The sequence below is a fragment of the Scyliorhinus torazame genome, chromosome 2, assembly GCF_047496885.1.
Source record: "Scyliorhinus torazame isolate Kashiwa2021f chromosome 2, sScyTor2.1, whole genome shotgun sequence".
NCBI classification, from domain to species: Eukaryota; Metazoa; Chordata; class Chondrichthyes; order Carcharhiniformes; family Scyliorhinidae; genus Scyliorhinus; species Scyliorhinus torazame.
Window position 1 is genome coordinate 255,099,541 of NC_092708.1, and position 12,478 is coordinate 255,112,018.

The 12,478-nt window shown below is 45.7% G+C and overlaps 1 protein-coding gene across 5 annotated transcripts in view; it reads right to left on the reverse strand.

Annotated features, from left to right (window-relative positions):
* rpap1 (RNA polymerase II associated protein 1) overlaps positions 1–12,478 on the reverse strand; it is a 115,411-nt gene that overhangs the window by 95,083 nt on the left and 7,850 nt on the right. For all 5 annotated transcript variants that reach the window (XM_072486163.1, XM_072486161.1, XM_072486159.1 and 2 more), the window contains exons 2-4: positions 11,499–11,699; positions 6,310–6,452; positions 1,069–1,161 (exon numbers count right to left, since the gene is read on the reverse strand). In XM_072486163.1, coding sequence (XP_072342264.1) covers positions 1,069–1,161; positions 6,310–6,452; positions 11,499–11,676 — 414 coding nt within the window. In that variant the 5' untranslated portion in view covers positions 11,677–11,699. The remainder of the gene's footprint in view (positions 1–1,068; positions 1,162–6,309; positions 6,453–11,498; positions 11,700–12,478) is intronic.

Here is a 12,478-nt window from a genome sequence, read left to right on the forward strand (position 1 = left end):
GTATCTGCTCCAAGTTTTATTATAGTTCTTATTATAAATAAACAGTAATTGTGTTTAAACTTACAAACCTGGTCACTTTAATTATTGGGCAGCCAAGGGCCAAAGACTTTTCTCAGAATTATTGGTTAATTCACTTGTATTGCGACTCCAGGGAACGTGGGGCTGGAATTGACTGCGCACTAGCCCAGGGTGTCGTAACAGATGCAACATTTGCATATTCAGGGTGGGATTCTCTGGCCTCCCAGCCGCATATTTCTTGGCAGGGGGAGGAAGCGCACTGTTCGATGGAGGCCGGGTTCTGTGCCTGCCGCTCTCAATGGGAATTCCCATTGAAGCCACCCCACGGTGCTAGAAAACCACCAGGCGGCAGTGCACTGCCGGCAGGACCAGAGAATCCCGCTGCCAGCTAACAAGGAGAGAATTCCGACCTCTGTTTCTGGTGACTCCAACAGAATTCCATAGAACGCGCAGCGCTGAAACTAGTCATTCTATGTAAATGACAGATGCCAGTATCTATGCTCACACATCAGTCTATCCCCACTCCTCATCATTTAACCCCATCAGTAGAACATCCTATTCCTTTATCCTTCCGATACTTATCTAGCTCCCTCTTTTCGATCTATTCTGTTCATCTCAATTACTCCATGTAGCAGCAAATTCCAGATTCTAACTACTTTCTAAAAAGGTTTCTCCTCAATTCTTAACTGGACTTATCAGTGACTATCTTTTTTATACCCCCTGCTTTCAGCCTCCCCCATTGGTTTCTCTATTTCCACTCTATCCAACCCGAGAATAATCTTAAGTACATCCATCAAAAAGCCCAGGACTTTTCTTTTCTAGAGAAAAAAGCCGCAGCCTATTTAATCTATCCTGATAGGTACAAACTCTCATTTCTGGTATCATTCTCATCAATGTTCTTGCAGCTCTCCTGTCCATTTGTAACCTTTTTGCAAACCAGGGATGCATCTTAGAGTCATTTGGTAGCGGATATTCGGTGAAAAACATGAGTCTTTAAGCCCTGCTTTCAGACAATGCTGAGAAAATATAATAGATTTGAAAAAGAATTACCTCGCTCAGTACTTCCGACCTGTGAAAGACCTTTGGGAAGGCTAGCCCTGTCGACACAGGAAGAGATATCGGAGTCGCTCTTGTGTCTCGCTCCTGAAAGAAAAATATAAAACCAAGGAATCGTTAAAATGCTGAACTCTATGCTCCATCTTTTAAAGTTTCCTATGGCAGCACCTTCGAAAGAGGACTCTCCATTCTGTGCAGAATCTAGAGTGAGATTGTTCTCCTTAGAGCAAGCAAGGTTATGAGGAGATATAATTGAGCTACTCAAAATTATGAAGGATTTTGATAACCAAGGAGAAATTATTGCCACCGGCAGGAAGGTCAGTAGCCAGACGTCGATTTGTGTACGATTTTTATATTCTCTCATGGGATGTCGGCATCGCCAGCAAGGCCGGCATTTGTTGTCCATCCGTAATTGCCCTTGAACTGAATGGCTTGTGAGGCCATTTCAGAGGGCAGTTAAGAGTCAATCACACTGCTGTGGATCTGGGATCACATGTAGGATCTGGGGTCACATGTATTCAAGACCAGGTAGTAAACAATCGATGAGGGTTTTACGATCACCATCGCTGAGACGAGCTTTTCAATTCTAGATTATTAATTGTGGTTGAATTTGAACCCATGTCCATGCCTGGGCCTCTGGATTACTACTACGGTGACACTACCACTGCACCAATGTCTCCCCCTAAATTATAGCGTCAAATGCTTTTTCGACCTTAACGTTGTGTAAATACACTTTCCTTTCTAAAGACTTGGGATTTTAAAACAGCTTGTTTTTCAAATCTTGTGAAAATATAGCGAAAAACCCCTGAAATATGGCAGTGCACCACTGGGCAATCAAGGATATGTGGAAATTTATTCCAGTGAGAGAGGGAAAAATGAGAGAAAAACCAAAGGATAAAGCGCTACTTTTGATGCCTTTCATGATTTCCACAACATTTTACAAGTAATTAAGTATTTTACAAGTGTTAAAACTCTTCTTGCACAATGTAGGAAACACGGCAGCCAATTTGGACACAACAAGCTCCCACAAATTAACCTTGTGATAACAACCAGATCATTTTGTACAATCACAGCCAAACTAAATTACTTCCACCAAGTAATGGACAGAAAGAGAAGTTGCCATCATCTGAACAATCCAATCGGAAAAGAGGGAGATAATCCTCGTCACAATGGACGTCTCGGCACTTTACACCAGCATCCCCATGACGACGGCATTGCTGCAACAGCCTCAGTACTCCATACCGACAACTGCCAATCTCCAGACGCAATTCTGCAACTCATCTGCTTCATTATGGATCACAACGTCTTCACCTTCGACAACAACTTCTTCATCCAGACACATGGAACAGCCATGGGGACCAAAGTCACACCTCAATATGCCAACACCTTCATACACAAGTTTGAACAAGATTTCCTCACCGCACAGGACCTTCAACCGACGTTATACACCAGATACATCGATGACATTCTTTTCCTTTGGACCCACGGTGAAGAATCACTGAAATGACTACACGATGACAACAATAAGTTCCATCCCACCATCAGACTCACCATGGACTACTCTCCAGAATCGGTTGCATTCTTGGACACACTCATCTCCATCAAGGACGGTCACCTCAGCACTTCGCTTTACCGCAAGCCCACAGATAACCTCACGATGCTCCACTTCTCCAGCTTCCACCCTAAACACATTAAAGAAGCCATCCCCTATGGACAAGCCCAGACGGGGAGGATCATAACAGACATCTACAGACGCTGAAAGGTGCTCGCGCACGAACGGGATATGGCGCTCGACTCATCGATCGACAGTTCCAACGCGCCACAGCAAAAGAACACACTGACCTCCTCAGAAGACAAACATGGGACACAACTGACAGAGTACACTTCGTCGTACAGTATTTTCTCGGAGCGGAGAAACTACAACAATTTTTTCGCAGCCTTCAACACGTCATCGATGAAGACGAACATCTTGCCAAGGTCATCCCCACACCCCCACTACTTGTCTTCAAACAACCGCGCAACCTCAAACAGACCATTGTTTGCAGCAAACTACCCAGCGTTCAGGAGAGCGACCACGATACCACACAACCCTGCCATGGCAATCTCTGCAAGACGTGCCAGATCATCGACATGGGTACCACCATTACACGCGAGAACACCACCCACCAAGTACGTGGTACATACTCGTGCAACTCAGCCAGCGTTGTCTACCTCATACGCTGCATGAAAGGATGTCCCAAAGCATGGTACATTGTCGAGACCATGCAGACGCTGCGACAACGGATGAACGGACATCGCGCGACAATCTCCTGGCAGGAATGTTCCCTTCCAGTCGGGGAACACTTCAGCAGTCAAGAGCATTCAGCCTCTGATCTCCGGGTAAGCGTTCTCCAAGGTGAACAACGCAGAATCACCGAGCAGAAACTTATAGCCAAGTTCGGAACACGAGTACGGCCTCAACCAGGACCTTGAATTCATGTCGCATTACATTTACACCCCACCATCTGGCCTGGGCTTGTGAAATCCTACCAACTGTCCTGGCTTGAGACAATTCACACCTCTTTAACCTGTGATTATCCCTCTCTCCAGTTGTTCCATCTGGACCTGTAAAGACTTAATTACCTGCAAAGACTCACATTCAAAGTATCGCCTTGCATCATTGACTTATATGTTTCTGGAACCCACCTCTTCATTCACATGAGGAAGGAGCTGCGCTCTGAAAGCTAGTGATTCGAAACAAACCTGTTGGACTTTAACCTGGTGTTGCAAGACTTCTTACTGTGCTCACCCCAGTCCAACGCCGGCATCTCCACATCATGAGGATTTGTTGGCAGTTTATACATCATTGTAAGCTCGACTCCATGTCGCAGTTAGCCCCTATTTGCAGGAATCATCTCTTTGTGCCAGCGGGCCTGGACTCGAAGGTCATGCCATGGTGAGGAGGGTCTGGAGAGGTCTGGGGACCCGTTTTTGGATAGATTTGTTGGTTTTGCAGAGCTGGTGGACAAATTCCAAATCCCAAGGACGAATTTATTCAGGTATTTCCAGGTTTGTGATTTCTTGCATCAGGAAATTTCATCATTTCCCTTGGCACCTTCGCCCTCCATCTTGAATGGGATCTTATCTCTGACCGAGTTGGGTGAGGGGAAGATTTTGGACATTATGACCAGATCCTGTTGATGAGGTGATTCAGTCAAGATGGTGCACAGGCACATCTGACCAAGACGAGAATGGGTGTTCTTTTCTGGAGGGTGGAGGATTGGTGCAAACGTTGTTCTCAGGGACCGGCTAATCATACCCACATGTTCTGGTTGTGTCTTAAGCTAGTAAACTGTTGGATCTCCTTCTTTAACACCATGCCAGGGGTTCTTGATGTTGAGCTGGAGCCTTGTCTGCTGGTTCCATTTTCGGGGTTTCGGACTCGCCGGTATGCAGATTGTTCACTTGTCAGAAAAACTAGAACCAGAGGACACAATCTCAGACTAAAGGGACGGTCCTTTAAAACAGAGACGAGGAACAATTTCTTCAGCCAGAGGGAGGTGAATCTGTGGAACTCTTTGCTGCACAAGGCTGTGGAGGCAAAATCACTGAGTGTCTTTAAAACAGAGATAGGTAGGTTCTTGATTAAAAGGGGATCAGGGGTTATGGGAGAAGGCAGGAGAATGGGGATGAGAAAAATATCAGCCATGATTGAATGGCGGAGCAGGGGGGGGGGGTAGTTTTTTAGTTATATGTTGAAGTGTTGGGTTCAGTGCAGTTAAGTACTGATCGTGCTATTTTTGTGTTGTACCTTTATGTATTTGTTGCATAGTGCAGTATTATTTGTTATAATGGAAAATTTCTTGAATAATAACATTTCTTTTTAGAAATCCCTCCAGTGCAGAAGGAGACTATTCGGTCCATCAAGTCTGCACGAACCCTCCGAAAGAGCATTCTACAGTGGCCCACTCCCCCACCTCATTCCTGCAACTCCACCTAACCTCTACATATCTTTGGGCACTAAAGGGCAATTTATCATGGCCAATCCACCTAATCTGCACTTCTTTGGACTGTGGGAGCAAACCGGAGCATCCAGAGGAAACCCACGCAGACACGGAACAAAGTGCAAATTCCACAGTCACTCAAGGTTGGAATCGAACCATGATCCCTGGCGCTGTGAGGCACAATGCTAACTACTGTGCCGTCTCTCTGAGTGCTCTGAAGTAGCTTTCTCAAATATTATGGTCTTATTTAACATACCAATGATAAGAAAGTGCATTTCACAACTCCGGGCTGCCCCAAATTGTATTAAAGCCAATAAATTATTTTTGAATTGCAGTCATGGGTATAATCTAGGAAATACAGCAGCCAATTGGCTTAGAGCCCCACAAACATCAATGTGGTAATGGCCAGATTATCTGTTTCAATGATATTGGTTAAGCGATAAATACTGGCCAATACATTTAATTACTGTTCTTCAAAGTAGTGGCATGGAACCTTTTATGTCCACCAGAGAGGACAGACAGAGCCTAGTTTAGCAACTCATCTGGAAGTTCGCACCTCACGCTACTCTGGAGTGCCAGGCTAGTTTCTGTATTCAAGCCTGTGGAGTGGGACTCTATCTCAAAATCTTCTGACTCAAGAGGGTGGCAGTGCTACCAATTCAGCCAGATGGAACATAGCGATGCAAAGCCCAGTGACAACGAGTGGATCATCAATCTATTGAGTGGAGACAAAACATTTAGGGCAGCACGGTGGCACAGTCGTTAGCACTGTTGCCTCACAGCAGTTAGCACTGTTGCCTTAAAGTGCCAGGACCCGGGTTCAATTTCAGCCACTGTGGAGTTTGTACGTTCTCCCCGTGGCTGCGTGGGTTTCCTTCGGGTGCTCCGGTTTCCTCCCAGTCCAAAGGTGTGAGTGGTAGGTAGATTGGCCATGATAAATTGTTCCTTAGTGTCTCGGGATGTGCAAGTTAGGTTATGGAGGTACAAGCATTGGGGGGAGTGGGCAAGGGTGGAATGCTCATTCGGTGGGGTTGGTGCAGATTCGATGGGCAGAGTGGCCTCCTTCTGTACTGTGGGGATTCTATGATATAAGATACCAGCGAGTGTGCATGATGGGTCTGATGGCCTGAGGCAATGAGCCAATGATAAGAATAAGGCTTCCAGGCTCTTTGGAACCTTTTTACACACAAGCGCTGCTATTTTCCACGTGAGCACCGTGGCGTGAGACACCTTGAATTTGTGCAAAACTTACGATAATCTTTGACAAGACAGCTGTGATGTGTCTATCCTGTAGATCCATCTGCTCCTCACCATCATCTCCTTGGAATCTAACTTTTCCTGCCTTGGATTTTTTGGGTGGAGTTGGCATTAATGATGGAGGACAGTCAGGAAGACCTGAAACAAAATAGACAAACGGTTGGCTTCTGGTCAGCAGCTGCAAGGTCCCACAGACAGCATTGTGATAATGATCAAATTGTCTGTTTTAGTCACATTGGTTGAGAATTGAGTATTGGCTGGGAGATGAAGGAGAACTCTCCTGCTCTTCTTTTAATCATGCCATGGAAACTCTTAGCCAACTTGAAAGTGCAGAATCAATTTAATGTTGCACTGAAAAAGCAGCAATCCCTCAGTACTGCACTGAAACGTTTGCCTAGATTTTGTGCTCGTCTCCAGAGTAGGACTTCAACCCATAACCTTCCGAGATGAGATCAGATCACCAGAAGAGATTGTCCAAAGGTAATCAATTTTGGATGAAAAAGGGACATTTAAATATTTCTTAATGGTGAAAAGCTAAGAACAGTGGAGAGACGTCAAAGAGATTGAGGGGTTCATGTAACCGATAAATAAAGTGTAATCAGGCACAAAAAATAATCAAAAGACCAATGCAATGTTAGCCTTTATGACAAGGTGGCAAGATGATTTTCACAGTAACTTCATTGCAGTGTTAATGTAAGCCTACTTGTGACACTAATAAAGATTATTATTATATACAGAAGGGAGTAAGTTTATACAGCTATACAAAATCCTCATTACATTACATCTGGAGTACAGAGCACCATGTCCTCGAAAGGGATTAACTGGAGGGCAGCTCAGATTCACCAGAATCGTATCAGAGCTCAAGGTTAAATTTTGAGGAGAGATTGGATAAACGAGTCTCGTGTTCCCGGAATTTAGAAAGCTGTGAGGTGATATGATTAAGGTTCATACACCATTTGGGTGAAATTTGTACCAGTGCAACACTGGGAAGGTCTTATGGTCAACATTCATAACAACACAAGTCTTCGACTAAAAAAAGACAACATTATAGTGAAATGAAGCACATGGAAATCCCAGCCAGGTGTGTTGTAAACATAGGGAATATAAAGAACTCAGAAAAGTAGCCACAGCTACAACATAAATGTCCAATGTAAGTTCTGGTATATGCAAACTCCAGCACCCGCCCACTGCACCTCCCGCTTCTGCATCGTCCAGCTTAATACCTTCTCCTTCATGTGGTACTTGTGAAAGCAGATGATCACTGCCCTTGGCGGCTCATTTAACTTTGCCTTCGGCCTCAGCGACCGATGAGCTCGGTTCAGTTCATACCGGGAGAATCATAGAATTTACAGTGCAGGAGGCGGCCATTCAGCCCATCGAGTCTGCACCGGCTCTTGGAAAGAGCACCCTACCCATGCCCACACCCCCACCCTATCCCCATAACCCAGTAACCCCACCCAACACTAAAGGTTTTGGACGAAGGGCAATTTAGCATGGCCGATCCACCTAACCTGTACATCTTTGGACTGTGGGAGGAAACCGGAGCACCCGGAGGAAACGCACGCACACACGGGGAGAACGTGCAGACTCCGCACAGCCAGTGACCCAAGCCGGGAATCGAACCTGGGACGCTGGAGCTGTGAAGCAATTGTGCTAACCACTATGCTACCGTGCTAAGGAGGGCTCCTCACTCTCCCCCATCAACTCCGCCAACACCTTGGCGCCTCGAGTGGTTCTCCAGGTCCTCCAGCTTTGCTAGAAGCCCCTTATTGGCCTCGACCACCCTCTGCAGCTCATCCCCCGTCGAGGTGAGCTGATCACTGGCTGCGACATTATCATAGAATTTACAGTGCAGAAGGAGGCCATTCGGCCCATCGAGTCTGCACCGGCTCTTGGAAAGAGCACCCTACCCAAGGTCAACACCTCCACCCTATCCCCATAACCCAGTAGCCCCACCCAACACTAAGGGCAATTTGGGACATTAAGGGCAATTTATCATGGCCAATCCACCTAACCTGCACATCTTTGGACTGTGGGAGGAAACCGGAGCACCCGGAGGAAACCCACGCACACACGGGGAGGATGTGCAGACTCCGCACAGACAGTGACCCAAGCCGGAATCGAACCTGGGACCCTGGAGCTGTGAAGCAATTGTGCTATCCACAAGGCTACCGTGCTGCCCATGGCCTCCTCCACTCCCTTCGTCCTCTCGCTCTGCTCCCTCACCTTGGCCGATGACTTCGCCACAGCCACCCTCACCGGGGTAACTGCCTCCTCCACCAACGTCTTCAAAGCCACTGCCATCTCCTTCCTCAACACCTCCATGTGTTTCGCAACCTGCTTCTCCAGCTCCAATGACATCACCTCAAGTCATCTTCTCTGCTGTGAACAGTGTGGCCCCACCCAGCAGCCCAGCCTCCGCCATTTTGCCAGTTCCCTGGCTGGCCCTCTCAGTCGATGGTGAACACTCACTCCCTCCCTTCTTAGTGGCTGTTTGTCATAATCCTTTTGCCATCCTTTGCCTTCCTTGTACATCCTTTCAACCAATCATTCACAAATTGCCCCCAGGACTGGACTTTAAAGCTCCTAAAAGCACGCCTCATGCAGGAGCCACCAGCATGCGGCTTCCCCTCTACATGCCGCCACCGGAAGTCAATCAGAATGGATTAATAACATGTGCATTCTAATACTGACTGGGATAGACAGATTCCTGGTCTCAGGGAATCAAGTGATTTGGGGATCGGGCAGGAAAGTGGAGTTTAGAATCACCGAATTGTTATGGCTCAGGAGAAGGCAATTTGGCCCATCGTGTCTGCAAACGAGCATCATGATTTAGTGCCATTCCTCTACCTTTTCCCCGTATGGTTGAAGTCCAAAGATATGTAGGTTCGGTTGAGTGGCCGGCTAAATTGCCCCTTAGTGTCTAACAGTTGGGGGGGGGGGGGGGGGTGGCAGGATGCTCTTTCAGAGGGTCAGTACAGACTCGATGGGCTGAATGGCCTCCTTCTGCAATGTAGGGATTCTATGATCAGCCATGATTGAAATGAATGGTGGAGCAGGTTTGAAGGGCCGTATGGTCCTTTCCTGCTCCTATCTCTTATGTTCAGATAGCGAGAGGTAAGAAGTGAAGGATTTAAACGTGGATGCTGAGATTATTGTAATGTTGACACATTGGTTTGTGGGAAGCCTGAATGAATTTTCTCTCACATACATACAACAATATTAAATACAGGCATGACGAATGATGAAAGATCACTGCAAAAATTGACTTGATGCTGGGTTTAATGATGATGCCCATTTCATTTTGGGGAAAAAAAACATACTGTCTTCAGGATAACTAAAATAATTAGTTTAATCTAAAATAAAAGCAAAGTACTGCAGAACCTGGAAACAGAACCAGAGAAAAGTTACGGTGCAGAAAGGGGCCATTCAGCCTATCATGTCTGCGCCGGCCAAAAAAAGGGAAAAAAGAAACTAGCTGCTCATTCCAATCCCACTTTCCAGCACCTGGTCAGTAGCCTTGCAGGTTACAGCACTTTAGATGCAGATCCAGGTAACATTTAAATGAATTGAGCATTTCAGCCTCAACCACCAACTTGGGCGCCAACTTAGGCAGTGAATTCCAGACACCCACTACCCTCTGCATGAAAATATTTTCCCTCTATTCCCTCTACCAACCACCTTAAACCTATGCCCCCTGGTATCTGACCCCTCAGCTGGGGAAAACAAGTCTTTCCTGTCTACCCTATCTAGGTCCCTCAAAATGTTGTATACCTCAATTAGGTCACCCTTCAGCCTCCTCAGTTCTAAGGAAAACAATCCTAGCCTATCCCATCTCTCCAAGTTTCAAGCTCTGGCGACATTCTGAAATAAATCTGGACAAATCTGAAAACAGGAAATGCTGCAAAGACTCAGCAGGTCGGGCAACATCGGTGAATTAACGTTTCAAAGTCCACTACAACTCTTTTTCAGAAAGAAAGAAAAATTATTTAATCGATTATATCTGAATTGATACACATAAATCGGACTGAAGGACTAGGAAAGCATTAATTTGGCGCAGAACTCTGCAAACGAAATTAAATGGCTGTAGATTAATCAACATCTCTGCATTGCGGTCTATCGGAAATAAAGACTTCAATAGAGTTCACATAGCAGGCAAAAAAGTACAGTGAAACATCTGCAAGGCAACTTTATAGTCAGTGCGAGCTACAAAATAATACATGCAGCGGGACGGGGGGGCAAGTCGGTAAGGAAATGCACACATGCTCCATCAGAATGCGATAAACGGCATGCAAAACTGGTGGTAGTTGAAAAATGCACGTCCTAAACTTGTCAAAATCAGCTTAACACTGAAAGCAATTATCTTGTATATATATTAGCTTCAGGTTGAGATGTCAAACATGAACTGAAGTAAATTCAAAAATGTAATATGCACAATGGAAGGGGTTAAAGTGGGGGAGGGTGGGGTGCGCAGGTCGCAGAAGGGATTAAGGGGCCCAGAAACAAGAGAAGCACCGTGATGCATTGTTTCTCTCTTCAGCCCTGCTTAAAATGTTAAAATTAATCGATCGCGAGGAACTATTTCCTCTGGTTGGGGAATCAAGAAGATGATAAGTGGGAGTTAGCCATTCAGGAGGAAAGCCTGGAAGTACTTTTTCCACACAAAAGGGGTGGCGAATTCTGGAATTCTCTCCCCCAAAAGCCTGTGGGTGCTGGGGTACAATTGGAACTTTCAATACAGAGATTGATACGCGAGTTCTGAAGAAGTCACAGTGGACGTGAAACATTAACTCTATCTCGCTCCAAAGAAGTTGCCAGATCTGCAGGAAATTTCCAGCACTTCCTGTTTTTATTTCAGATTTCCAGCATTCACAATATTTTGTATTATTTGTATGGACAGATTTTTGTTGGGTAAAGGTTATCAAGGAATATGGAGTAATACAGGATAATGAGATTGAGGTGCTGATCAGCCATGATCTGATTAAATGGTGGAGCAGGTTCAAGGACCAAATGGCCTACTCACATTGTTATCCATAATTTTTAATATGTCAATTAGTACCTTTTAAAAATGTCCCAATACTACAAGCTCTTACCACTAAAATGCCTGGTTTCATTCCTGCTCATCCCCAACCCCCTTACATTAGATCCATCACCTGATTCCCACAGTAAGGCTACAGAACAAACCTTCCAAAGTGACCGTGTCCCGTGGATCTGTGTTGGCCTGGCCTCCATCAGTATTTTCCAATTCTACTTTCCTCTTGTTTACGACTTTGGCAGCTGGAGATGTTCCTGCTGCGAGGAACTGCTGCTGGAACAGGAGGAGATCGTCCTCAGATTCTCCAGGCTTCGGTCTACACAACATCTTTCTTGGTTTATGATGGCCTTCTGTAAATGGGAGAGTGGTAAAGTTACCCTCACTGCACTGGAAGGCACATAACTGAGATAACACCATTTTGGACAGCCCATTTCACTGGTTGCTGGCAGCATAGATTAGAATCGCTCGGCATAGGAGGCCACTTGGCCCATCATTTCTAGACCAACTATTTGAAAGAGGTATCCAATTAGTCCCACAACCTGCCCTTTCCATAGTTCTACAAACATTTCCTTTTCATGGATTTATCCAATTTCCTTTTCTAAGTTACTGCTTCAAGTACCCTTTCAGGCAAATGTGTTCCAGATCAAAGCAACACGTGGCAAAAAACAAAATAATCTTCCCTCTGGTTCTTTTGATGATTATCCGAATCTGTAGCCTCTGGTTACTGACCCTGCCACCGAGGGAAACAGTTTCTCCCTATCTACGCAGTCAAAACTGCTCAATTTTGAGCCCTTCCATTAAATCTCCCATGAACCTTTTTGAATCTCTTTGCATAACTGAAGTCCCTCAGGCCTGGTATCATTTTGGTGAATCTCCTGCATCTCCAGAGCCTAAAGAGGGCTGCCTGAATTTGGACAAAATGCTCCAGCTGGGGCCTAACCAAATTTACCCCCCATTCTCACCCTCCCTTAATGCAGCGAAAAATGATTAGCAATTACTAATTTCCAACTGCCAAAGCCCTTGACTGCGGTCCACTGGCAATAACAGACCCGAGGCCACTGGGCTTCTATGAATCCAGGCACTGAGTGGCAGCAGATCTTTTGACTGCAAGAGCTTTAATTGCCAAGCA